The 26,427-nt window shown below is 44.6% G+C and overlaps 1 protein-coding gene across 2 annotated transcripts; it reads left to right on the top strand.

The window, feature by feature from the left end:
• On the top strand, positions 1-25,328 carry ASH2L (ASH2 like, histone lysine methyltransferase complex subunit). 2 transcript variants are annotated; one of them, XM_063138925.1, is made up of 17 exons: positions 1-163; positions 2,259-2,328; positions 3,043-3,188; positions 5,289-5,377; positions 6,665-6,759; positions 7,916-8,011; positions 8,292-8,387; positions 9,208-9,283; positions 10,492-10,509; positions 13,128-13,221; positions 15,264-15,481; positions 16,481-16,648; positions 18,432-18,625; positions 20,369-20,461; positions 22,450-22,548; positions 23,378-23,437; positions 25,188-25,328. In XM_063138925.1, the coding sequence occupies exons 1-17, from the start codon at positions 21-23 to the stop codon at positions 25,293-25,295; spliced, it is 1,863 nt and encodes a 620-aa protein (XP_062994995.1). In that variant the 5' UTR covers positions 1-20; the 3' UTR covers positions 25,296-25,328. The 2 variants fall into 2 exon arrangements, with proteins under 2 accessions (XP_062994995.1, XP_062994994.1); XM_063138924.1 differs by having other exon boundaries at positions 13,089-13,221.
• The last annotated feature ends 1,099 nt before the right edge of the window (positions 25,329-26,427 follow it).

The following is a 26,427-nucleotide window of genomic DNA, read 5'->3' as shown; positions in this document are numbered from 1 at the left end:
GAGTCGGGCTCCAGCGGAAGATGGCGGCGGTGGCGGGGGGAGCCATGGCTCCGGCGCCTGAGGAGGGAGGAGAAGGGGAGGCCACTCCACCGGCGGCTCCAGAAGCTATGGCCGGAGAAACCTCGGGGTCAGCCGAGCAGGGAACCGGAGACTCGGAGACCGGGTGAGGCCTGGCGATACGGTCGGACGAGAAAATCCGGCATCTTCATTCCTATTGGCTGCGGAGCCTTGACTCCCGCCGCCCGTTCCCATTGGCCGAAACTCTCAGTGTCGTGTCTCATTGGTCAGACCCTTGACGGTTTGCCCAATCAGCTCTGTTTATCCTAGCCTCCCCTCCCTCCCGACTTTGCGCTCATTCTTCCAGTGCCAAGTTCTAGCTCAAGCCTTCCCCAACCCGGCGCCCTCCAGATGTGTTGGGTTGCAATTCCCATCACCCCATCACCATTTGGGTGTGCTGGGTGGGGATGATGGGAACTGCGGTCACTTCTGCAGGGCACTGGGTCGGTGGGGAAGCCTGGAGTAGACAATATCGAGCCAGGTGGACAAATACTCTGACTTGGCATCAAACAGCTCCTGTATTCTAGGGTGACCATATGAAAAGGAAGACAGGGCTCCTGTATCTTTAACAGTTGTGTTGAAGAGGGAATTTCAGCAGGTGTCATTTGTATATATGGAGAACCTGATGAAATTCCCTCTTCATCACAACAGTTAAAGGTGCAGGAACTATACTAGGATGACCAGATTTAAAAGAGGGCAGGGCACCTGCAGCTTTAACTGTTGAGATGAAGAAGAAATTTCACCAGGTTCTCCATATATACAAATGACACCTGCTGAAATTCCCTCTTCAATACAACTGTTAAAGATACAGGAGTCCTGTCCTCCTTTTCATATTGTCACCCTACTGTATTCCTACCTTGGTCCTTTGCTAGATCAGTTGTAAAATAGTTTTCTGTGTTTGGGAGGCAAACCACTAATCCAGCCTTGCCCGATGGTGCTCTCCTGGTGTCATGAGCTGCAACACCCATCATCTCCGGACAACATGGCCAATAGCCAGGGATGATGGGGCCTGTTGTCACAAACACCTGCAAGGTAGCACTAATCCATATGTTGCTCTTGTTCCAAGTAAACTTGTGGCAAGACGGAAGAGCGGAGGAAGAATCCTATCCCAGTATTCGAGCATGTTCTGACTTTTTACTGTTAAAGATACAGGAGTCCTGTCCTCCTTTTCATATGGTCACCCTACTGTATTCCTACCTTGGTCCTTTGCTAGATCAGTTGTAAAATAGTTTTCTGTGTTTGGGAGGCAAACCACTAATCCAGCCTTGCCCGATGGTGCTCTCCTGGTGTCATGAGCTGCAACACCCATCATCTCCGGACAACATGGCCAATAGCCAGGGATGATGGGACCTGTTGTCACAAACACCTGCAAGGTAGCACTAATCCATATGTTGCACTTGTTCCAAGTAAACTTGTGGCAAGACGGAAGAGCGGAGGAAGAATCCTATCCCAGTATTGGAGCATGTTCTGACTGTTGAGTACAAAGGGAAGGCTAATTTCGCTCCGAATTTTTTCAATGGGGAGCGGTATATAAATATTCTAAATAAATAAATAAATAATGAACAGAGATGCTTGAGGTGGGCCAAGCCTTTTCTTTTCATTTAAGGATAGTCAGAACTTTCTACTTTCGGGCAATGAAAATATGCTTCATACATCTAGACCGAGTTGTTTGTGAGGTGATCAACTGGTGTTGGACCAGGTTCAATCCCTCACATTTACAGTTAAAAAAACCAGCGAGCCAGTGATGAGAATGACACTCGGACAGAGAACTGGACAGCCACTGTCAGAGTATGGGGCTAGATGAACAAATAGTCAAATCACATGTAAAGGCAGCTCTGTATGTGTACTTATGCTGAGGAAAGGCAATCAGCTTTGAATTGGAGGGCTCTCCTCTCTGCCTCCTTTAGTGATGTTATTCACCTACTTGCTCATTATAAAAACTTGAACCCTACTTACTAATCAGTTGTTCTTGAGGCTGCTTACAATAGATTAAAAAAAGACAGTAAAAACATCTACTCATAAGGTGAAACAGTATATCAACTATACCCCCAAAAGATTCTGCTTAAATAAAAACAGTTTCACCAAATGCCTGAATGAATAGTAAAGTGCTCTCTCTCTCTCTCTCTCTCTCTGTATTTTATTAATAACTGTAATGCATAAAAATTGTTATAAGGCTCTGATTATGGCTTTCTGTCCTTCAGGGGGGATGCTTCTCTGGGCGATGTCACTGCCACCCTAGAGACAGAATCGTCCAGTGGAAAGGATGCATTGGTACGTGAACCGAATCTGCCCTCCTGGGATAGCCCAGGCACTTGGAATGTCTGTGTGTCCTTCGAATGAAATGGACTGTTTGAACTGCTTGGGGATTGGGCTGGCAGTCATTTAGGGGGGTGTTACTACTTTCCAGTGTCTACTCTGGCGCTTTCTACACCTAAGGATTATCCCAGGAAAATGGAGGGATCGTATAATTTGCATGCACATGATCCCGGGGGAAAAGGCGGGTGTAGAAACGGCCTCCATGCATCAGATGAATTACGGACTGTTTGTGGTGGGATTTCTTTTAGCCAGTTATTCTTACTGTACTATGCTTTATACTGGGTATCTAAAACCATTTGCCAGGACCTGTTTCTATTAATTCTAGTGACAAGGCTCCAAGGTAAATCTTGACCACTTGTCTCTGGAATGCAGAAGTGCTACATCAGCAAATGAAAAATATCAGTCTTTTACTGCTTCTGGGCTAAAGTGGATACTTGTAATCCTACCCTGATCTAGAAAACCCTTTCAATGTACATTCTTACAGCAATGCACCATCTCTCAGGCTAGCCTACCTCACAGGGCTGCTGTGAGGTTAAAATGGGGGGGGGGGGGGCGAGGAGAGAACCACATGTACCATTTTGAGCTCCCTGGCAGAAAGGGTGGGATAAAAGTATAACAAAGGTTATTCTCAGTCCTTCCTTTGGTGCAGCTGTGCTAATGTTGTTACAGGAGGGTGTTGGGGACAGTTCTGAAGTCATGGATAATCAGACCGGCTCCGTTGATGAAGAGAATGGAAGACAGTTGGGAGAGATTGAGCTGCAGTGTGGCATTTGCACCAAGTGGTTCACAGCAGAAACGTTTGGCATTGATACTACGTATGTAGCAACTGCACTTCTCCCCCATTTTTATTCTTAGGGCCCCAGTTTGTCACCCAGACTTTTTTAGATAGTCCTTTTGACTGAAACAACTTTAAGAACACCCTAAAAGTCCCATTAATTTCCCCTTCAAAACCTTGGGTTCTGTAATCCCAGAGGAGGGCAGTATGAGCTTGGCTAACAGATTGGTTTTAAATAGTTGTTCTTGAAAGTATAAGTACCATTGAAATCAAAGCTATGTTTACAAAACTGGTAGCAATTTTTAAAAAAGCTACTTAAGACCCTTCAGAAATCTTACTTCCCATTTTTTCTCTTTGACTTGTGGTTTAGCTGTAGGCTGTTGTGGCTGTTGGCACATCATGTACTCCAAAAATGCCTTGACATAAATGAGATCCACCATAATAAAAAAATTAAACGAAGGCATATATACGATTATACGTTATTCCTCACAGAGAATCATTGCTTAGACAAAACTTTTAACAATTCTGCTTTGTTGGGGTTTACTTGTCAATTTTTTTTTTTTTTTTTTTTACATTATCTGGGTCTAAAGACCTGGGTGTCAATATCAAATAGTTACACTCCAGGCTTGTGCAGAAAATCTTCCTGGGTTTTGTGTAGTCAGAAGACAGTGGAAGGAAGCACATTCTTTGAAATAAAACAAAACAGTTCTTTAGTTCAAATGATGCTAACCTTGTGCAGAAACCTGGGTTTCATCTTGGCAATCCTGTGATTCTTGTTGCAACCATTTGAATAATTCTCTGCAGCATATTCAACTTTCTCTGGCGAGGACCTTGTTTTGCTGTCTTGTTTGTGTAGTATCAAGCACACACAGACCTGTGTAAATAATAATAAAACCAGTTGTGCGTGGCCCAGCACTGTAGAGTTGCAATCCTTAACCCACTTACTTTGAGTAAACCCAGCAATTTTAGACAGACTTCTCCTGGTTGTGCAGTTTGGGGATTGCAGTCCTGCATGTTTATATTTTTCCTTGCATTTCCATGAAAAGTTGGGCTTCTGTTTGCTTGCTTTCTGATAATTTCCCTGAAATGTGGACAGCCTTGGCCCAAGTTGAGTGGGCAAATGCTGTTTGGCAGGACAAAAGGCACCAAGGCGATACATCCAAAAGGCTTGGGAAAATGTAATAAATAAATAAATAAATAAATAAATAAGCTGAATTGTAAAAAGCCATGGAGTTAATGGACATTGTGATCCAGAGCATTTGAGGGGTTGAAAGGTTTTTTTTAAAAAAATGGTGTATATTTTAATGAACTGATTTTAAAGCTGAATCTGCAAGCCAATCCTCAGCCCTCTTGAGCCGAAATAAAGCGATTATCCCCTTGAGGTTGTCTTCTTCCCCCTTGGTGTTTTGAACCAATCTAGTCCAACTTTGTGCTACAAGGCACCAACTCAGGCAATCCAGACTTCATGCAAAATAAGAGGTGTTTCAGATGTCTTAACCAAGTGAGCCATTCTGTTGCGAGAGTGAGAATTCCCAGAATCACTGTGCAAGTTGGTGTGGGGATTCCTTGCTGACTCGATTGGTTAGACCAGAGGTGTAGACATGCAGGTACACCCATTTAATTGTATTGAACATCGGTTCTTGAATTATTGGGGAGGGAGGATATAGAGGGCCAGCCCTTTTGCCTTTTGTGATGCCTTCCTTAGTTACTGTTTTTAGGTGTGTGTGTTTGTGTGTTTGGGAGGATGGGGGGAATTAAAATTGGAAGGAGTCCAAGGGGGTTGTTAATTTCATACCCACCCACCCTGGTAATTTAAACTCAGTTGTAGATTAGGATGAATCTTAAGGATTTTGTGGGAAATTTGCCTGTAACTTTGAGATATTTGTTCATTACTATCCTTGATTATTGCTCCTCTCTAAATCCTTTAGCTTATTCTAAAACTTGTACTTCAAAAGTGGTTGCAAATTGGTGCAGGGGGGAATCTTGAGTGACTTCTCTTTGGGATTCCTTTGCATTTTAGTGTTCTTGAACATTGCTGAATCTATAAAGTTGATGGAGATTTTTCTTTTCTTCCATCACAACTGAGTACTCACTACTTACTGTAAACTAATGAAAGAATCACTGCATTGTTGTCTTTTAGGGCTTGTCTACCTTTTATGACCAACTACAGTTTCCATTGCAACATTTGTCATCACAGTGGGAATACATATTTCTTAAGAAAACAAGCAAGTAAGCAAGGGAAAACATTGCCATGATCTGTTTGGGGAAGTATCGTTATTTCTATATTTTTAAACCTCTAAGCTTCTAAGGGTGAGGTTATCTAGAGTTGTCTCCATCCTTTAGCTCAAGAGTGACCACCGTTGTTCAGCTATTAAACCACCTGAGATTTGGGACTCAGTGTGTAAATCAGGGGTGGGGATCCTCAGGCCCTGGGGCCAAATCCAGCCCTCCAGCGTTCCCTGGATAGCCATGCCTCTCCTGCACACACACACACACACACACACACACACACACACACACCTTTTCTTGGCTTTTGTGCATTTCCCCCCATTCTTAAGGGGGAACTAAGGCTTAATTCCTGGCAACAAGAGCTTTGAGCTAAAATACGCTGGTATTTTTGGTCCCACACATTTTGTCTTTGGCCCTTCTCCCTTTGCCTTCAGCCTTGCTAACTAGCGGAATGTGACGTTCGCCCCTCCTCCCCCGAGAGTGTCTTTGAAATTGAATTTGGACCTTGGGCCGAAAGACAGAATGAATGATCATGAATGATGCCATGAATGATCAGCAGCGACAACATAGCCTCTTGTTTTCACTGGCAGTATAGTATCATAGGAAGCTGTCTTTTTATCAAGTTCAGCCGTCTAACTTAGTTTGGGCAGTACCCAATACTGCCGCTGTGCTCCCACTCAGTCTATTGCACAAGCTGGACCTGGTTCTAAAAACAAGTGCAGAAATGTTTATTCCTGGAACGGGACAGGTCCGAGGAGCTTCCTTCTGTGAGCTTCACTCACCTTTGTTTCCGCTTGTTTTGGGTTGCTTTTAGAACTACTAGCTCCCTGCTGCGTTAGCGACAGGTCCCACTGGCACGCAGGCAGGAGTCTTTCTCACCCTTGATTTCGGGATCTTTTGCATGCAAAGCACCCTTCTCCTACTTCTCCCCTGACTTAAGATTTTGAGAAGTTACGGATGATTCCATCATGCGCTGTGCAACATTCGGGGAAGCGTCAAGCTGATCATAGAGGATACGGAGGTTGATGGGTTGCTGAACTGACGCAGCATTTTAATTCTTACATTAGACATTTCTGAATGGCGAAGAGTCACAAGATGTACAGCCCACCCCATTTCTCCCTTCCTTGCGAACTATTTCAACATCCCACTCTTTGCCCTCCTCCTAATCCCTCCCATTTCATTCTTGTCCTTTTGATTATCTGATGCTTATAAAGTTTTTTTTTTTTTAATCATCGAATGCAGTTGGAGAAGCTGGTTCCATTTTTCTCTGTATTTCGTTTCTTTAAGATCTGAAGGAAATGTGTCTCAGCGCTCTGGCGAACTTAACTTGGCAGTCAAGGTCCCAAGATGAACACCCAAAAACAATGTTCTCAAAAGACAAGGTATGTATCCATGCTCATTGCTCTGGCTTGGGATGTTCAGAATGGTTGGAATCCTTGGCTGATAGAGGAGATTAGCCAGGTGGGCTGAGGATGAAACCAGGCCCCTACCAGATCTGTCCTAGTGTGTTTCCTCAGCCAGGAGGCTGAACCTGTTCCAAATGTGTTCGTGGTAAGGGGGAAGAGCTGAGGAAGGCTCCTCTCAATGCAAGGTCCCCAGAATTGTGTCTGACAGCTGAATATGAGAGGAGAAGTGTTGCGATCAGGGACGCCTGCAATCAGGGATGCCAATCAGGGATGCTTGCGAACAGGCTCAAGCATTTTCTTTTTCCTTTAAACAAGGGGTGCAGAACCCTGGGCTGAAGTGTATTTTGGAGAAGCTCTCGTGGAGGGGTAGATTTCAGTGTTGGGTGTGTGGGTACAATGGCAAAAGGCGCAGGATCAACAATACCAGCATGTTTTAGTTTAAAGGAAGTAAGGAGAGGCGTTTCAACTTTTTTAGAATGCCTGTGTGCACCAGTTGCTGGGGAACATGGGTGGGATGATGCTGTTGCACCATGTCCTGCTTGTTCATCCCTGGCCGATGGCTGGTTAGCCGCTGTGTGAACAGAGTGCTGGACTAGATGGACCCTTGGTCTGATCCAGCAGGGCTCTTCTTATGTTCGTAAACATAATTGGAATGGCTTTCTGCCTTAAGGCAATGAAACTAAGTTCCATACATTTCAGCTTAGTTCTCACTTGAGGTGATAAGCCTGTGTCGGGTAGTACCATTTCATACTGCCGGTGACATGTCATGTGAAGAAATGTGTGTGTTCTCTTTCACTCGCATGCATCGTCTTCACAGAGACCCTCAAATTATCTCCACGAATTAATTTCATGGAAATTGTCGAAGGCCTTGGCTCTTAACTGTGCCTTGATCAGTAACGTGCTGCTTACATAGGAAAACACAGATTATACTTTGGATCCACAAGAAAGTACAACCACAGTAAACTTTCGTGGAGGTTTGCCTTGGTGAATTTAGCTAATGTCTGCTAAGCTCTATCTATCTGTAGTTAAAAAGCCTGAAATATAATTCACATGTGGATGATTACCAATTTTTGCTAAAGCTCTCTGTTTTTTAGTAAAATCATCTGCCATAATTAACTTTGATTTCAAACAGGACATTATACCCTTTATTGATAAGTACTGGGAGTATATGACGACAAGGCAAAGACCAGGAAAAATGACGTGGCCGAATAATATTGTAAAAACAATGGTAAGCTATGAAGTGGGACATAACTAAATAACCACTACTTTTTTATTAATACGGTTTGGTAACAAGCTGGAATTTCAGTGGAAAAAAACATTGCTCTGAAAATATCCCAGTTAAATTACTGCACACATTTTATTGTTTGTTTACCTGATGTAATGACTTCTGTTACTGGGTAGCAGGATCTCAGCTAGTACTCATGACAAAAAAATATGTGTCTGTACACGTCCAAAGTATTTTTAACTACACTATCAATTCCTGATCATGTTTGAATGCTTTGCTGTAGTGTAAAGAAAGGGATGTCTTCTTGGTGAAAGAGCATCCAGACCCAGGAAGCAAAGATCCAGAGGAAGATTACCCCAAATTTGGACTCTTAGACCAGGTATGTCATATCAGCACAGTACTCGTACTTGGGGATATACTGTGTCCGGTTATTTATTAAAGCACCTAAAATGTTCTAAGCATTGAAACAGATATTGAAAGGTAAACAGATATTGAAAGGTAAAGTCCCTGCCACCAGGCTTCGACTAACCAGTTGCTGGGGAATATGGGTGGGAAGGTGCTGTCACACCATATCCGGCTTTGTTGGTCCCCAGTCGACAGCTGGTTGGCCACTGTGTGAACAGAGTACTGGACTAGGTGGACCCTTGGTGTGATCCAGCAGGGCTCTTCTTACGTTCTTATGATACATAAGGAAAAAAGGAATGGGGAGAAGAGCAAGCATTGGAGCAGCTGTACCTTCACTAGCCAGTGAATGGGGGTCAAGTTGGTCTTCTCCTTGCCATGACGTTCTCTCTCAGAGGCAAGGGGTGCAGCCTCTCACTGGTCCTAAATCTCGTGGTCCATGCCAGAGTGTGCCTCCAGTGTTTCCTAGTGCAGTGTTTTCTGATAGTTTCAAAATACTTCCAAGCTATTTCAAAAGTTTTCAAGCTAGCTACTTTAATCATCTCTTAGCAGGAGATTGTACTGCTGGGATGATTGAGACCTCTTTCAGATAGAAATTATCTGCCTTTGTTACATCTTGCAGTTTTTTGCCCAACTTAAGACTGCAGTGCTGAACATATTTACCATTGGATACAGTGGGACTTCTCATTAAACCCATAGAAGCATTCAAATCTTGAGCAACCAAAGTAGATCTGAGCAGCCTAAAGATGACCAAAAGTGTAACTTCTTAATGCTGTACGTTCTTTTCTCTTCTTTAGGACCTTGGTAATATTGGCCCTGCATATGATAACCAGAAACAGAGCAATACCGTATCTACTAGCGGAAGCCTAAATGGCAAGTTTGTTTCCTTTCAGTTTAAAATTTACTATCCCCAGGCCCCATCCCTGAGCACTTCTCTTCTTTATAGCTCAAGATAGATTACCTTTGCAGTGCAATCCTATGCATGTTTACTTCAAAGTCCTGCTGTGTTCAATGGGACTTTCTCCCAGGTAAGCGTCCATAGGATTGCAACCTTAATTAATTCAACCTTGACGTATCTGAGAACTGTCAGAACTACAACCATTTTAGCCTCTTTCTGTGGAATATTTTAAAGAGAGCACAGGTGTTTGTTTTTTAATCATACTGGAATTATTTAGGAATCAATGTTACAAATGTAAGGCAAATTTGCCTTGCAAATTTAAATGTGTGAACTATTGCTTGCACAACATAATTAGTGCTTGCTAGAGCAACAGAAATATGAGGCGGTTTGCACAAGAGTTGGTTTACACTAGTGCAGTGTCATTAGTGCTAGCACTGAGACACCCTCTGTTTCACTGCATTGAGTTGTTTTCCCAAGAAAATGCAAATGCCCAAGTCTAGGGATTTCTCGAAGTGAAATACCCTTATTTATTTATTTAAAAGTGAACGTGGCTGTGCTCTTGCATATCTCCCGTTAATTTCAGTGCAGCCTGTGCAAGAGAACAAGTCATGGAGATCCTGACTGGGAGCTTCAGTATAGATTGGGGTCTGTTTCCTGTGTTTAACTTCTTGCCTGGTTGCCACAGGTGACCTGGAATACCTTGCAGGAGACAAAGAATCCCATATAGGTGGGTGAGTGGGCTGGCAGAGGAGGGATGAACTGGTCTGCCCCTCCTCGGCCAACCCATGTGGTTTTCACACTGTTAATGGAGGAAATGAAATGGCTTCCTCTGTGGCTAACGAGGAAACCAGGCAGGATGGCACAAGAGGAGTGGATCGCTCCATCCCTTATCCGTGAGACTACTGAGTTTCTGCGTTGGCCACGAAGGAAGTTAAGCCCCTTCCTCCATGGTCAACTTAGAATCCAAGCAGACTGTCTCTTCACCACCATCACCTTGGTAGTAGATGGTATTTTTACCTGGCAGTTAAGAGGCTAGCAAAAAGAAAGGTTTCAGGATAGTAACTTTTCTGCCTTTACATAGAAGGCTGTTATAGGTGTTTTATCTCCATTTCATACTGTGGTGTTTTCTTTTTCTCTCTCATTAAAACGTGACAACTACATGGTGCGACTTCTGTTCTTACAGGTGGAGCCTCTTTGGGAGGTGAATATTTACTTTTCAGCTTCTTAAAACTTAAGTATTATTGTTTGAAAAGCCTTTTTCATTTCTAACCCCCCCCCTTTGTTTTGTTTTGCCGAATCGTCTTAGAAGCTAAAAAACTATTAATCCAAAACACATCCAGAGTATCACTTAAAATGAAACATTAATTTCACATTTTTGTGAAGCATCTACAAGCATTTAAAGGTCATATTCTGCCTTTCATTGGTCACCTTAAAGCTCCCCCCCCCAGTTGAGTTCATTCCACTGACTTTGCTTCTGTGTGGTGGCCTTGCAGCAAATTTCTTCCGCCTCAATTCCTCATCTGTCAAATGGGAATAAGGATAACCTTTCTCACAGGGTTGTAGCACAGGGTAAGGAAATGTTGATATCCTCCCTGATTAATATAAAGAAATGAGGCATTCCTGGAAAATTAGTATTTAAACGTTGTTTGGAATATCACATCTTATTAGTCTGTTTGGTCAATTCAAGCTAAAACAAAGTTTGTGCTAACGTTGACATCTGGATCCAGTCAACCAGTTTTTAACACCTCTTGGTTGGTGAGCTTTTCTGTAATCAGTTGGTGAGATCTTTCATAAATGAAGTCATCTGAGAGACCTGATATGTTGACCTGGCTCGAAATGGCTGCTTAAATATGAAGCTCATCAGGCAGCAAGCCACTAACTCTCAGCCTAGCCTACTTCACAGGGTTGTTTTGAGCATCACCATGTATGCTGCCCAGAACTTTTTAGAGGAAGGCTGGGATAGAAATTCTGATAATAAAAAGCCGACCAAGCCTCTGCCAGCAAAAATGAGCTGTTTCCATGCTTTTGGAAAGCTTGTCGGAGCCAGTGGTGCACTGGATAATCCATTTCCAGGAGACAGGAGAATTGGTTGCCTAAATTCACATTGAGAAGGAGAACACCATAGTTACAAAGGGGGAAGCCTCAGCTTTGACCCAGAAACCATATTTTAAACCCATTTTTGACTTTGGACCTGGGTTTTTTTCTTTTCTAAAAAAAATGTTGGAACAAGTGCTGTCATTCAAATTGATTCATGGCTGTGCAGAATATGATACCTTCTAAGGTCGTATTTCCTTTTTCTGCTAGAGAGATGTTGATTTCAAAGCTTGTTTCTCTTATTACGATGGTACCCTATGCTACTGTCTGAAGGTGGTTGTCTGCAGTACGACAAACTCTCTTGACTCTGGGTTGATCAGAAGCAAGGAGCATATAAGTTGAAGAGCTCTGCCATTGATGTTCATAGCTTATGCACACACCCTTTACATTCAAACCAAATGGTCCAGAATAATTCTCTCTCTCATACACACACGTTACGTCACCTAAAGTGAATTGGAATCCTTCTCTGCACATAAACAAGAAATAACTCAGTTTTTCAACTCTAACAACCCTGACTTTAAATATGAAACTGGCATTAAAGGGAATAGCTCATACCTATGGCAACACTGCATTTCCTCCCTGTGATGACATCAAGCTCATGGCTGTGACTCTTTAGAACTGCAGTTTTGGGGTCGCGCGTGTTGTGGGGGCACCCGTAGACTTGATGCTGTCATATGGAGTAAAGTGGGTAGTACCATTACACTTACAAACCATGCCTAAAACGTTGAGGGGTGGATAATCGGCAATTAAGTATTTTTTTAATATGGCTAAACCTTTTGCTCAGGGTTTTGTTAGCAACGTCTTGTGCTGTATACACCTGCTTATAACCACTCCAAGGCCTAGTTGGCCTGAGCCCTGCCATCTCTGATTCTCAGTGTTGTCCCAAATTTCAACCAACAAGGCAAATGCTGTTGTTCCTCCAGCAGACATACAGGTGCGTACATACCTGCAAGACAGATGGATAAACACACAAAAGGTGTGGGTGGGAGAGAGAAAGATTCGGACGGAAAAGAACCATCACGCTCTTGATATCATCAGCATTAATCATTTGCTAGCACTGCAGAGAAGCATCTTTTGCACTGGTTTCCCTATTTTGTTGTCTTTGAATGATGGATGCTTACAGCTGAGGCAGAGATTGTGTGTCCAAGTGTATCTTAACCATTTTGTGGAGTGCTCAAATTACAGGGGGACTGGAGGAGGGCAGGCCCTTTTACCATTTGTGGCAGCCCCCTTAGCTATTGGTTTTAGAAGGCAAGGGCACAGTTTGTCTAAAAGTGGAAGGTGTCGGGGTGTGGGGCTTGCAGATTTCAGTAAGGCCCCCCGACCTTTTCTCCCATAATTTGAGCACTGTTTTTTGCGTGGTGTCGAAATGAGTGGAAGTCTGATTGAGGCTTATTTATTCTCCTCCTCCCTATCAAATCAAATTCTGCTTTTGTCTTCATGTGTTTCGAATCTCCATGAGAGAGATGGCAATGCCTTGCTTGTAAATTAATATATGGCTAGTGTTCAGTTAGGATTCTTCTGTCCTGGTCAATACGCCACTTTGAAACTCGAGTTAGTACAGGCTAAGAAGTGAGCAAAATGGCAAATTGTACAATTCTGCTTTGCACCTGAAAGATATCTGGCTTTGTTGAGATTCAAATGCATCCATGGAATTTGAACTGACACACCCTCAATGTCATATAGTCAAACGACACACAGATTTGTGGTGTTTCCCTTCCCAAGGGGGTATCGTAGCAGGAACTAGTGGGAAAGGAAGAGGAGCTAAACGCAAGCAGCAAGACGGAGGGACTACAGGAACAGCCAAGAAAACCAGGAGGTAAAGTCAAATAGATTGTCTTGATGTATGAGTAGTAGAAAAGGGAAATAACTATTGTTATTGTGTTTTAATCTTTAACTGTTTTTTTTTTAACATTTACTGCATTTATACACCTCTTTTCTGCCAAAGCGCAAAAGTTGGTCCGCAGTTCAAAATAATCCCCATTGTACGGGGTTGTGATATGTGAGTGCGGCCATGATGGGAAACCATTGTTAACTGTGAACAGCCCATGGTTTGAGTTGGGTTGTGAAGTCTGGATGATTAAAACCATGGATTGTCGTTATGTGCAAACGGCTGTTCATGGATTGTTTCGCAAGGCTACAGAGGTGGCAGGCAAGAGCCATCAAAAAAACACAGCTGCTCTGTATGCCAGTATGAGAGCACCGCAAAGGCATTTGGGACACAGGGAGGAAGAAGGAGGAGGGAAACAATCCAGGGATTGAGAAAACAAGCTGAGGTTTGTTTGATAATCTGCCAGACATAGCCTGGGTAGGCCAACAAACCTTGGGTTATATAAACTGTGGGTTAGCATTATGTGATGTAGAGTCCCTTAACATAATAAAAAGGGGAAAGGTCTGGGAGGAAAGAGGAAAATGAGCAAGATTCATGGCCTCTGCAGGAGATTCTTCTGGAAGGAGAGGAACCAAATGTTAATTGTTCTCAGCCAGGCTGATGGAGAGAGCCTTAGATGCAGCCATGATCATGTATACATACATACATACATAGCTCAACCATGTTATGTAGCCAGGACTAGATGCCATCTACGATTCTTCCTACCCTGAATGAAATGCTTTTCTATCAATGCCTTCTGCAGATTATCTCCATCATGCAAACTGACAGAGATTTACATGGAGCTGATTTATTAGCCATTTGACAAGTTTTTGACAAGACCTGGCGATACATGAAATAGAAAGGCAGAAACAGGGTTGAAGGCAAGGAGACTTGTTCAGTGACGCGTAGTTATTCAAGGACCTGAAACTCTTTTCCTCTGAGGGTTTTTCCCACCCACCCGGCTTTTAAGCCTGCAGCAAGCACCACAGCTAGGACCACAAGCAAGAAAGCAAGCAGTGTGATTCATTAACTAAAATTGCAGATTAAAACCCTCAACCAGTGGGTGGGGAGGCTGAGAAGAATTTAAACTGGTGGGGCTTGGGACTTCTAAAAACTCCATGCAAGCCCCCCATCAAATCTGATGCTGGGGTGGGGTGGGGAGACTAAAAGACGTCCCTCCTTTCTAGTCTGTATCTAAAGCCAGCAGATGCTGTGAAATCTTAATTTTCAAACTACTGAGAGAGACATGGAGAAAGGGAAAATAGGCAGGAGCACTGATATCCCTGGCCCTGGCCATATCACTGATGTCTTCTGGCTCATGGAGAGCAATTTTGCCCCCCTCCCACCTCCAAATGGTTCTTCACCCCTGATGTCTAGGATTGCAGACAGATCAATTAAAAGATCATCTTTGGTAGAGCCGTGCTATCATCACATTTTGGGGTGTCTTCATTGGCAACCAGCAGTGTCCTACCTCTGCGTTAAGGTGAAGGCAAAAACAACAAGAATTGTAAAGCTGATTGTGAATTTTAAAAGTGCTGCATACGTAACTTGTAAAAGTTTATGGTTGCCCTTTTTTCTTCGATTTCTCAGGTGATAGGTGGCAGCCTTCCTTCACCTGCAGGCCCCCCACTGCGTTGGGCTACAATGGTCATGTTTTCTGCGGATTATGAAAGTTGTGGTTTGACACATCTGGGAGGGGCGGGTTGGAGAAAGCTAATATATTGAACTCTTTGTCCTGCGTATTCCCATTTCATGCCTCCCTTTACTGTAGCCTGCAGTGTTTTGTGAGCATCCTCCACTGCTGAACATGTACCGGAAAGCCTTTGGTACCTTTTCCCTTATGAAGTCATGTGGCAAAAAAAAGAATGGGAAAGCAAATGTTGGTTGACTAACAGAAATTCTCTCCTCCCCCCCAACCCAGTTTCTTAGCCTGGAGGTCTTTGCCACTTCTGCTTCCGTAGACTTTTAACACCTCTTTCTCCATCCCCCAGTGATCCCTTGTTCTCCGCTCAGCGTCTCCCACCTCACGGCTACCCGTTGGAGCACCCTTTTAATAAAGATGGATACCGTTACATTTTGGCTGAGCCTGACCCCCATGCGCCTGACCCAGAGAAGCTGGAGCTAGACTGCTGGGCAGGCAAGCCCATTCCTGGAGATCTCTATAGAGCCTGCCTATACGAGCGTGTCCTCCTAGCTCTGCACGACCGAGGTATGGAGCCTCCGAACTTTGGCCGAGCGCTTCTTGCACTAGTGTGTCAAGGCCCCAGGAGAAGTAGCGGTTGTGTGAAACCAGAGCACACTTTGTGTTCCTTGGATTCAGTGGGAGCTTTCCTGCTACCTGCAGAAGGATGCTTTGCATGGAGCACTAGGTTTTTGAGGCTGTGCCTTTTATGCCTCTCCTTGTGAACATTATTATAATCATCCTTTGTTTAGCGCTTAACCGTTTTGTTACGCTGGATAAAGGTTAAAACAGGACGGCCCCTACTTGCAGGTCCACAATCTAGAAGATATAAAACAAAAGGGAAAAGGAATGAGAATAAAAAGAAAGAAACAAGAAGATTTTTATTAATGTTTGGGGAAGGAGCCAAACACAGGATGACCTGCTGCTATTGGTTTGGACCAGCGGTTGGCAACTTGTGGCCCTCTATAATCCATCAACATCAGCTATGCTGGCTAGGGCACCAGACATTGCCCACAGCAAGCATCTTTGCTGGTCAGAAAGGCCGGACCTGCTACTTCAGAAGAGGTCCCAGAACAGTTGCAGTGCACAGTTCTCTTGCTAATGTCAGACCCTTTGAACACTTAAGAGATGTTCATATTCAGCCCCTTTGATGTTGCTTCTGTCTACATTTTTTTCTTAGCCTGCAAGGTAATCCAACATTGGGGGAAAACGTTGAGAGATTTCCCCTTCAGAGCTCAGGGTATGAGCATATGCTTTGCACTTTCAAAATTCCAGGTCCGTTCCCTGCCACTTCTAGGTAAAGCCATCCAGGTATGGAAAGGTCTTCCTCCGGAAGTGTCGGAGGACACTTACCGGTCAAGAGTACCTTTTACCAGGATAAATGGATCAGTGGTCTGATCCATTATAAGGCAGCAGAGAGAGAAGAGAGGTGACTTTTAAAAACATTTTCAGTCCTTGATGGCTGATTGAGAATCTAAATACACGGAAGGTTTAGCATTCTTTCCCTTTGCCCTCCAAAATGTGCAGCCCCTCAGCTGAAGATCTCGGACGACAGGCTGACAGTCATAGGAGAAAAAGGGTACTCCATGGTGCGAGCCTCACATGGTGTGCGGAAGGGGGCCTGGTACTTCGAGATATCGGTGGATGAGATGCCTCCAGAAACGGCTGCCAGGCTTGGCTGGTCTCAGCCACTAGGTAAGCTGGATATTTTATCTCTGTCATCTCTCTCTCTCTCTCTCTCAAATCTATCTATCTCTAATCTATCTATCTCTAATCTGCTTCTATATACCACCTTTCTTCCATCATGAAGCTTGAGGTGGTGTACGTAAGGTTCCCAGGTTGCCTGCTATCCAGGTACTGACTGAACCTGCTTAGCTTCAGCAAGGTTGCGGCATCATGTGCCTTCAGACCACTGTGTGGGACCAATTCAAATTCTAAGGTCTCCACAGTCCTCCTCCTTCAAGGGCCCATTCCTCAACTCTACATGGCTTGGGGCTGTTACAGAGCAATTAAGCCAATGGCAGATGCCGGAAGGCGTTTTGCCTGCTTTTGCTCAATGCAACATCCAAGCAAGTCAGCCAGTTGTATCCAGCTGGAATAGTAGCAGCCATGTTGCTTTATTGTACTGGGTCTGGGTTTCTCTTGCGGAGTTTGGTGAATTCTGTAGATACATCCAGAAATTACTGGTGCAGATGGGAGATTCCAATTTGGACAATCCCACTGCAGACTTTTTAAAAATTATTTTTACATTTCTACAGCTCTTTATAGGAATTTTATTTATTTATTACATTTTTATACCGCCTAATAGCCGAAGCTCTCTGGGAGGTTCACGAAATTTAACACCATGAAGAGCATAAAAAACAACCAACAATTTAAAAAACATGAATACAAAATACAATATAAAAAGCACAACCAGGATAAAACCACACAGCAAAAATTGATATAGGTTAAAATACGGAATTAAAACGGCAAACTGTTTTACTCTGTACAGCACCATGTACATTGATGGTGCTATATAAATTAATAATAATAATAATAATAATAAATTTAAGTTAAATTAGGTGTTAAAATACTGAGAAAATAAAAAGGTCTTCAGCTGGCAACGGAAGGAATACAGTGTAGGCACCAGGCGAACCTGTCTGGAGAGCTCTTTCCACAGCCGGGGTGCCACAGCAGAGAAAGCCCTCCTCCTAGTAGCTACCTGCCTCACTTCCTTTGACAGGGGCTCACAGAGAAGGACCCCTGCAGATGATCTTAAGGTCCGGGCAGGCACATATGGGAGAAGGCGTTCCTTCAAATAACCTGGCCCCAAGCTGTTTAGGGCTTTGAATGTTAGTACCAGCACTTTGAATTGGGCCCAGACCTGGACTGGCAGCCAATGAAGTTGTAGAAGGACTTGCATGATGTGGTCTCGCTGGATGAGGTTTGGGTGTTTTTAAGTTCTTGCCCTTCTCTGCCATGTTTGTATGATACGTCAACTGGCATAGGGTGAAACATGACCTAGATCCTGCTGCACCATAAAACTACTTTCTCTGCACCCACCCATTTCTGGGCCTTGCAAGGGAACCACTCTCTATGGCACCAGGCCATGAAAGTTAGGAAAGACGCAGCAGTGCCACCATGCTAGGGTGAGAGGACCGGTTGCTAGGAAAGGGCAAAGAGATACACAACACCTGTATGTCTTCTTTTAAACCTACTAGGTTCCCTTCCCAGCAGGAGAAGGCTATTAATGGCTACTACTCCCGATGGCTATGTGCTACCTCCAGTATCAGAGGCAGTAAACCTATATACACCAGTTGCTGGGGAACATGGGTGGGAGGGTGTGGTTGCACTGTGTCCTGCTTGTGAGATCCTGCTTGGCCGCTGTGGGAACAGAGGGCTGGATTAGATCGACCCTCAGTGTGATCCAACATGGCTCTTCTTATGTTCTTATGAGACCTCTGACAACTCTGTGTCAATAATGTCTGGTTTTCTGCAGGGAACCTTCAGGCTCCCCTGGGCTACGACAAGTTTAGCTATTCCTGGCGCAGCAAGAAAGGCACAAAATTCCATCAGTCCATCGGTAAACATTATTCAACGAGCTACGGCCAAGGGGACGTGCTCGGTTTTTATATCAGCCTTCCCGAAGAAACCGAAACCGCCAAATCGCTGCCTGACACTTACAAAGACAAGGTAAGGTGACCGCCTCTTAGGTGTTGCATATCTCTGCCTTCAGTGCCTTTCAAGGGCGAGAGCTGAACCAGGCGGTGACCTCAATTACCGTGTGAGCCATTTCACAAACGAGTACCTTGAAGAGTGGCATTTAAATATAATAACTGGCTGCTTCTGGCGCTTATTCAGCTCTGGTATAAATTCGGACTCTTTTGCAGCTTTGTGGCAAGGAAGCTGGATGAGAAGCTGACTTGTCCAGTAGATGAAGTTGCGCTTCTTTGAAAACGGATTCTCAATACGGCTTCCCTAGTAGGATCTGGTTTCTGTCATGCTTGCTTTGATTCGGCTGAGGAGAGAGCAGGGTCCCTAAGTGGCCTTCATTGTTGACCAGGGATTCGAACCTGAATCCCTTTGGGTCTTCTCTTAATCAGCTTTCCCCAACCTGGTGCCCTCCAGATGCCTTGGACTCAACTCTGATCATTCATGATCCACTGCCCATGCTGGATGGGGCAGATGGGAGTTGGAGCCCAAATCACAGAATCGGAATAGTAGAGTCGGAAGGGGCCTATAAGGCCATCGAGTCCAACCCCCTTCTCAGTGCAGGAATCCACCTTAAAGCATCCCTGAAAGATGGCTGTCCAGCTGCATCTTGAATGCCTCTGGTGTAGAATTGCCCACAACCTCCCTAGGTAACTGGTTCCATTGTCGTACTGCACAAACAGTCAGGAAGTTTTTCCTGATGTCCAGCCGGAATCTGGCTTCCTGTAACTTGAGCCCATTATTCCGTGTCCTGCCCAGTTCTTTCAGTCTTTCCTCAGGAAGGCTGCGCAAACTTCTGCCTTACGTTTTGTTGATGCCCACAGATTGTCCATCCCTAAATATTAACAGACATTTTGAGTGAATATCAGGGCATACAAAAGGAAGTTCCTCACACAGCGCATAGTTAAAATACTGTGTGAAGATGTGTAATGGCCACCAAATTAGATGGCTTTAAAAGGAGCTTCGACAAATTCCTGGAGGATAAGGGGCTAGATGTGATAGCTGTGTATGCCGGTGGTCTTCAACTGGTCTAGACCCGAGACCCACCTTGGAATCCCAACCTGCAACACAGAACCCACTTTCACAGTTTCACAATTGCCCAACATGGTGGCAACAGATTTGCCGTGACCCATCTGGACTGATCTCACAGCCCACTTTCAGGTCATGACGATCACTGCTATATACTACCTCCAGGCTCCTGAGTAGCATGCCTGTCTGAATACCAGTTGCTGAGGAACAACACTGGGAGAGGACTATTGCATTCATGTTCAGCTTGTGCGCTCTCCTGAGGCTTCTGGTTGGCCGCTCTGGGAAATAGGATATTGGCTAGATAGGCCTTTGGTTTGATCCAGTCGGGGCTCCTTTTACATTCTTAAGATTCTGCTGACGTTATAACTTATTTTAAGGTATTTAAATCCCATCTTTTAGGGTACAAACGTTGGAAGGCAGCTTACAGAACAACCAGTAAATGGAATGAATGTATTTTACGGCTAATCCTTGGTTCTGTTGTTTTGCCTTACCCCATCATGCATTCCTGCCAGTAGCACAGGCTTTGGTCTCCATGACTGTCATAAACAGCAAGGATCATCTCCTTGCTCAAGTGTCTGAATTTGACACAAGGTTCGACACAGTGTGGCGTTTGTCCCAATAACCAATGTTTGTATTTGCGTCAAGCTTCACCTGTGCCTTGGCAAGGATGTCATGCTCCACTCTTTACCTTCTTAGGCTTTGATCAAGTTCAAAAGCTACTTGTACTTTGAAGAGAAAGACTTTGTGGATAAAGCGGAAAAGAGTTTAAAGCAAGCACCAGGAAGCCAAGTAAGTCGCGATGATTCGGAAGGGGCGTCTTTATAGCAAGGCTGATCTGTTGAGGAGAATATCACTAAATACATTGAGGCTTAGTTCAGACATGACATTAAACCATGGATTATGCATTATGGGAATGAGAGTACAATAACTGATAGACTTCTGTATTGTCAGCGATGGCACAAATAGCATCTCTTATGTCCTTCATAGCCAATACCTAGTTGTGTGCCTAGTTTCCTGGGTTCAGGTAACAGCCTGTGCAATATTGTCACCATGATGCTGTCATTTCACACCATGGCAGGTATGCAGGGAATTGCCATCCGGCCTGTGCCCTTCCCTTCCTTTCATCTAACAATTGCCACTGACATGCTGTCAGCCACACTCACATCAGTGGTTCCCTAGAGAAATACAGAGTAGTGCATAGGCTTGCCAAAACGTTTATGAGAAATGTGTTCCATAACATTTTTTGGGGAGGTGGGGGAGCACCAGTGCATATCGCATAAACAGTGGAACTGAGCAGCTGCTCTGTGTAAATGAAAGTCATGGGAATACAGGAAGCTGCTTTATACTGAATCAAGCCTTTGGGCCATGTAGCTCAGTATTGTTGACACTGACTGGCAGCAGTTCTCCAGGGTTTTCAGGCAAGAGCTTTTCCAGCCCTACTTAGGAGAGTCCGAGGATCAAACCAGGAACCTTCTGCATGTGAAGCATGCACTCTACCACTGAGCTGTGGCCCTTCCCTCAAAAGATAAATCCACATGGAGTTTCTCTTCCTACAGACAACTTTTGGAAAGCTTGTGTACTATGCAGAATCTATTCGATGGCATTTTATGTCATTACTTGGAATACCCCCAGGTCTTTTATCCCAGGTGAAATGTGACACTGGGATGTGCTTCTAAGGTTCCCCCTACATAGCAGCTTAGAAGTGAGATGGGTGCTTATCCAAGGAGCATCCTATTCCTGCAGCCCACATGTGTACAGACTGTATCAACATGGGGTATTGCACCTGAGGAAATCATTCTACCTCTAGTACTTCAGCAAGCTCTTTTGAATATAGATCTCCTGTGGGATGCCCAGTCAGAACCTTCACAGCGGTCGCTACTGCACAGTCTCAGTATGTTTAACAGCACTTGCCCAGTGGGATTTTTGATACCCTTTCACTCAAATTGCCAAACCGCCACCCACCGTTTCACAGAAGTTGAAACTCTTTAACAGTGGTTTGCCATGTAGCTTGGGGAGCTGCAGTTTGAGCTACGTATGTCCAAAACCTGCTTGGGTAATGGAATTATAGCAGAGTAGTTCTTTGGCTCCTGGTCATTATATGCAGTGTTTAAAAATACAGGTATTCTAGGCCAGATGCCGTAGCTTCTTGGAATTGGTACCCACATCAGAACTTGTGCTTTCTGCAGGTAACCTGTGAAGCGTTCCTTGGTTTGGAAGTTCTGCATTCAAAACATAATCTGCAAAGAATGCTTGCCCAGTCTTACTTGGCTTGCAGAACAGTACTGGGAACATCTTTCCATTGTGCACTCGAGCAAAACTTCGCAGTCACGAGAGCCATTTTATCTTATGGTCTCAGTGAGTACAGCCTTCAAGACTCTCTTTGCAGATGACAAGCTGAGGATCCTAACGAAAGCTCTTTCACTGCAAAAAAAGTTTTGAAGGCTGCAGTTTGAAGGTTGCCAGATGCACATCTCTTCATCAGCAAATACTTACGCATTCTTTCCACTCCCTGACCTATAATGAAATGGCTTTCAAAGAAACTGTTTTGCATTTTGTAGAGTGCAAGATGGGGATTTTGTGCTCCCTTTTATCTTTTGGGTGCTCTCTGCTAGCCATCTTCCACACCCCAAGGAGACATGGTGTGTACGCTGAAAAGCCTGCGATGTGCACGTCTTAAGACCCAGCAAGTGGAGAGAAGGGAGCTAAGTCAGAAGAAAGCACAAAAAGATTGCGGTAATACCCTGCACTGTGTGGTGACTGCTGTCTATCTCTTTCAGATAATCTTCTATAAAAATGGTGCCAGCCAAGGAGTTGCATACAAAGACGTTTTCGAAGGTGTTTATTTCCCTGCCGTCTCTCTGTATAAAGGCTGCACGGTATGTACATGCCGGTAGACTGATCTGAGTTCAGCTTCTGCTCATTGGGCTTGATGTGAAGAATGTTGGCCTGATCCTGAAAGCAGAGCGGCAGGGCCCAAAGAGGCACAGAGCTATAGGCATCTGGCAAGCCCACCCGAATCCGTCCCTGCCCTTAGCAGTTCTCTTATACTGCTGTTTATAGGGGCAAAAATGCCTTGAGGAACCAGCCGGGTTGTGGACGAACCAGTGTTATTGATAGCGCTGACCATTCCCATTCTCTCTGCCCCAGTGTAAATATTTGTACTGTCCTGCAGACAGAATGCATGTGCATGTTGGGGGAAGATGTAATATCTCAGTAATACAAGATCACTAATGCAGCCTTAAGCTTGGCTAGTTTCTGTCTGCCTATCCTTGGTGCCCAGCCCAGGAGTGCTGGCAGAGAAAAATGGGATTGCTCTGTCCTTCTTCATCAGTCCAATATTATTATTTTTAGTAGTCTGCATTTCCCAGCTGAATGCATGGCCATCAAGGAAACAGGCCCCTAGTCTTTTTAACGGGCTATTAAAATTTTGCAGGCTAGTAACTTTGACAAAGCTGCTTTAGCACCACATGAGACAGTGGTTCACTTCCTTCTGTTTGCTCAAGCTTCTCTAAAGCAGCTTCTTCGGTTGGGTTTAATTGCTTACCTGCAGTCTTTTCTGTTGTAACATTCCTGTTTAACTGTCAGCCATGTGAACACGCTAAGCCTCTTGCCTCCTTGCTACCTTTCCTAGTACTTTAGGGCGGGGGTAGGGGAGGTAGCTCTAAACAACGCAACAGCTGAAAATAGATCCTTTTCTTTCCACAGGTTTCTATAAACTTTGGGCCCTACTTCAAATACCCTCCAAGAGATATCAGTTACCGCCCGGTAAGTAGGGCATAGGAATAGTTTTGACATCTGCCTTCCTTGGGCAGTGTAAACTAAGGTTTTGTTTGCGTTGAAAATCTAAGCATCCAAAGTGGCTTACAAATGAATAACATCCAGTTAATCAAATATTCCCCCCAAAAATGCAACTGGAAAAAACAGATAAAGAAGCAGCCTTAAAGAACCAGTAGGCTGACCCTGCGGTCCAAATCCAACCCACAGAGAAACCTCTCCTGGCCCTGCCCACTGACATGTTTACTGTATAGAGAAATAGATGCATGTGAACTAGGTCTGAATTCCTTCTCTTCGCATGCTGCTTGTTGCCCCTTTCAGGACAGCGAGCGGCACGCCAAAGTGGCACCCGATGTAGCTGGTATTTGGCGGAACCACTCCTCCAAGAGCTGGCTTTCTCCATGCAGGGAGAGTCGCGGAGAGAAAAAGAACTTGAGTGGAGGCGAATTACGTCAAGGAGGGCTTTGGGGGCAGGGACCAGCACCCTTGACGTCTTACAGCCCACGGGATTAGTCCAGGGCAGCAATCCCACCCCTCCCACCCCGACTGAAGAAGGTTCCCCATCCCTCCAGTAGGCAAACCTCTCCCTGCATTGAGCAGAGGGTTGGACTCGATGGCCTTATAGGCCCCTTCCAACTCTACTATTCTATGATTCTATGAATGCTTGAGCAAATAGGACAGTTTTTAGACCTGGTGCCTAGTGGGCCACAAAATCCCCCATCAGGAGGACATTCCACAATTGGGGCACCACCCCCATCTCTTTTCCTCCTCTCCAAAGTATTTATTTATTTATTTATTTTATTTTATTTATTACATTTTTATACCGCCCAATAGCCGAAGCTCTCTGGGCAGTTCACAAAAATTAAAACCATCATAAAACAACCAACAGGTTAAAAACACAAATACAAAATACAGTATAAAAACCACAACCAGGATAAAACCACGGAGCAAAATTGATATAAGGTTAAAATACAGAGTTAAACAGTATAATTTAAATTTAAGTTAAAATTAAGTGTTAAAATACTGAGTGAATAAAAAGGTCTTCAGCTGGCAACGAAAGCAGTACAATGTAGGCGCCAGGCGGACCTCTCTGGGGAGCTCATTCCACAACCGGGGTGCCACAGCGGAGAAAGCCCTCCTCCTAGTAGCCACCTGCCTCACTTCCTTTGGCAGGGGCTCACGGAGAAGGGCCCCTGTAGATGATCTTAAGGTCCGGGTAGGTACATATGGAAGGAGGCGTTCCTTCAAATAACCTGGCCCCAAACCGTTTAGGGCTTTAAATGTCAATACCAGCACTTTGAATCGGGCCCGGACCTGGACTGGCAGCCAATGAAGTTGTAAAAGGACTGGTGTAATGTGATCTCGCCAGCCAGTCCCTGTTAGTAAACGGGCTGCCCTGTTTTGTACCAGCTGAAGCTTCCGGACCGTTTTCAAAGGCAGCCCCATGTACAACGCATTGCAGTAATCCAAACGAGTGGTTATCAGAGCATGGATAACTGTAGCTAGGCTATCACTGTCCAGATAAGGGCGCAGGTGGTATATCAACCTAAGCTGATAAAAGGTGCTCTTTGCCACTGAGTTCACCTGTGCCTCAAGTGACAGTTCTGGATCCAAGAGCACCCCCAAACTACGGACCCGATCCTTTAGGGAGAGAAGTGTGGGTAGAGAAGCCTGATCCCTTCTTGACATTTTTACATTAAACCCTCTTCCTTCCCCTCCCTCCCCTCTCTTCCTCCTACAGATGAGTGACATGGGGTGGGTTGCGGTGGTAGAGCACACGCTAGCAGACGTCCTCTATCATGTGGAAACAGAAGTCGATGGAAGGCGCAGCCCACCTTGGGAACCTTGAAAGACGTTGTGTATATATTATTTTTTACAAAAAGAAATGGTTTCACTGGATGTAAAGTGAGAAAGGAATAAATTTCATTTTTTACCAAAAAAAAAAAAAAATGCTAGCCGATGTGTAGCTCCAGATACTATTCCTTCTAGTAGCGGCATCCGTGGGCCTGAGCCACTCAGTTTGGCCACAAAGTGGGGCCACTCACCAAGAAAAGAGAAGTCCCTGCATATATAGGGGGATGCGAAGAAGTATATCTCTTTCAAAAACGACTTTCCCCGAGGGTGCAAAATCTCCCCCTAAAAGAGGGTCTGTGCATGTGTGTTGCTCTCGTGCCATTTTTGGAACCCTGGCAGCATGAGGCTAGAGTATAGCCACAGCCTCACTGTGTTCTGACTGATGTGCCGCTGCTTTACTCTTGACTCTAGGGTTCTTCTCCTTTCTATCACCAGGTGGCCACCTTAAGAAGCAGAAAAGAAGCAGGGCGATTTTCATCGCCTCACCTGCATAGGTGTGAAGCAGAGCCACTAACTAGAGGCGGTGGGGGAAGGGAGGATGCACTTAGAAGGAGAGAGAAGAAGAAGAAAAAATGCCCTCTGTGAATTTTCTTCAAAAATATATTTTGTAAATTGGCGCTGTAGGAAGGGAAAACAATCGGGAGGAGGCGATATTGGTCACTAGAAAACAAGGTAAAATAACGTTAAGGAAAGAGCCAAGAGCTGAAGAAACGAGATAGAAATTGCCTGGACTTTGCGGTTGAGGTCCAGAGCCTCCCAGCCCAGAGAGGGGCAAGTGATGTGGGCAGCGATGGTGCTATGACTTATGTGATTCTAGAATGCAAGACTGCACATGCTCAGGCTATGGCAGTGGTGGTTTTATCAAGTCTAGCAAACAGTTTTGTTGCATTTCTGACATAGCAGGGATGTAGAAGCAGATGTAAAGGATGGATTGGCAGAGGGTGGAGAGAAGATAAACTTCAGTTGTGTGCTTTGCAACTGAAATAATGCACCCACCACCACCACCAAGTCTAGGGTCCAAAATTGCCTAGTTGCACCATGGCTGTAGGTCAAAACATCTGGAGCTGCCCACTCCTGCTTTAGCTATAGAAAGTCCTGAACAGTTCTTCATAGAAGTCCCGTATTTA

This window comes from Elgaria multicarinata, chromosome 12 (genome assembly GCF_023053635.1).
Source record: "Elgaria multicarinata webbii isolate HBS135686 ecotype San Diego chromosome 12, rElgMul1.1.pri, whole genome shotgun sequence".
NCBI classification, from domain to species: Eukaryota; Metazoa; Chordata; class Lepidosauria; order Squamata; family Anguidae; genus Elgaria; species Elgaria multicarinata.
Note: the sequence above shows the minus strand (reverse complement) of the source record. Positions and strands in the feature narration are given on the sequence as shown.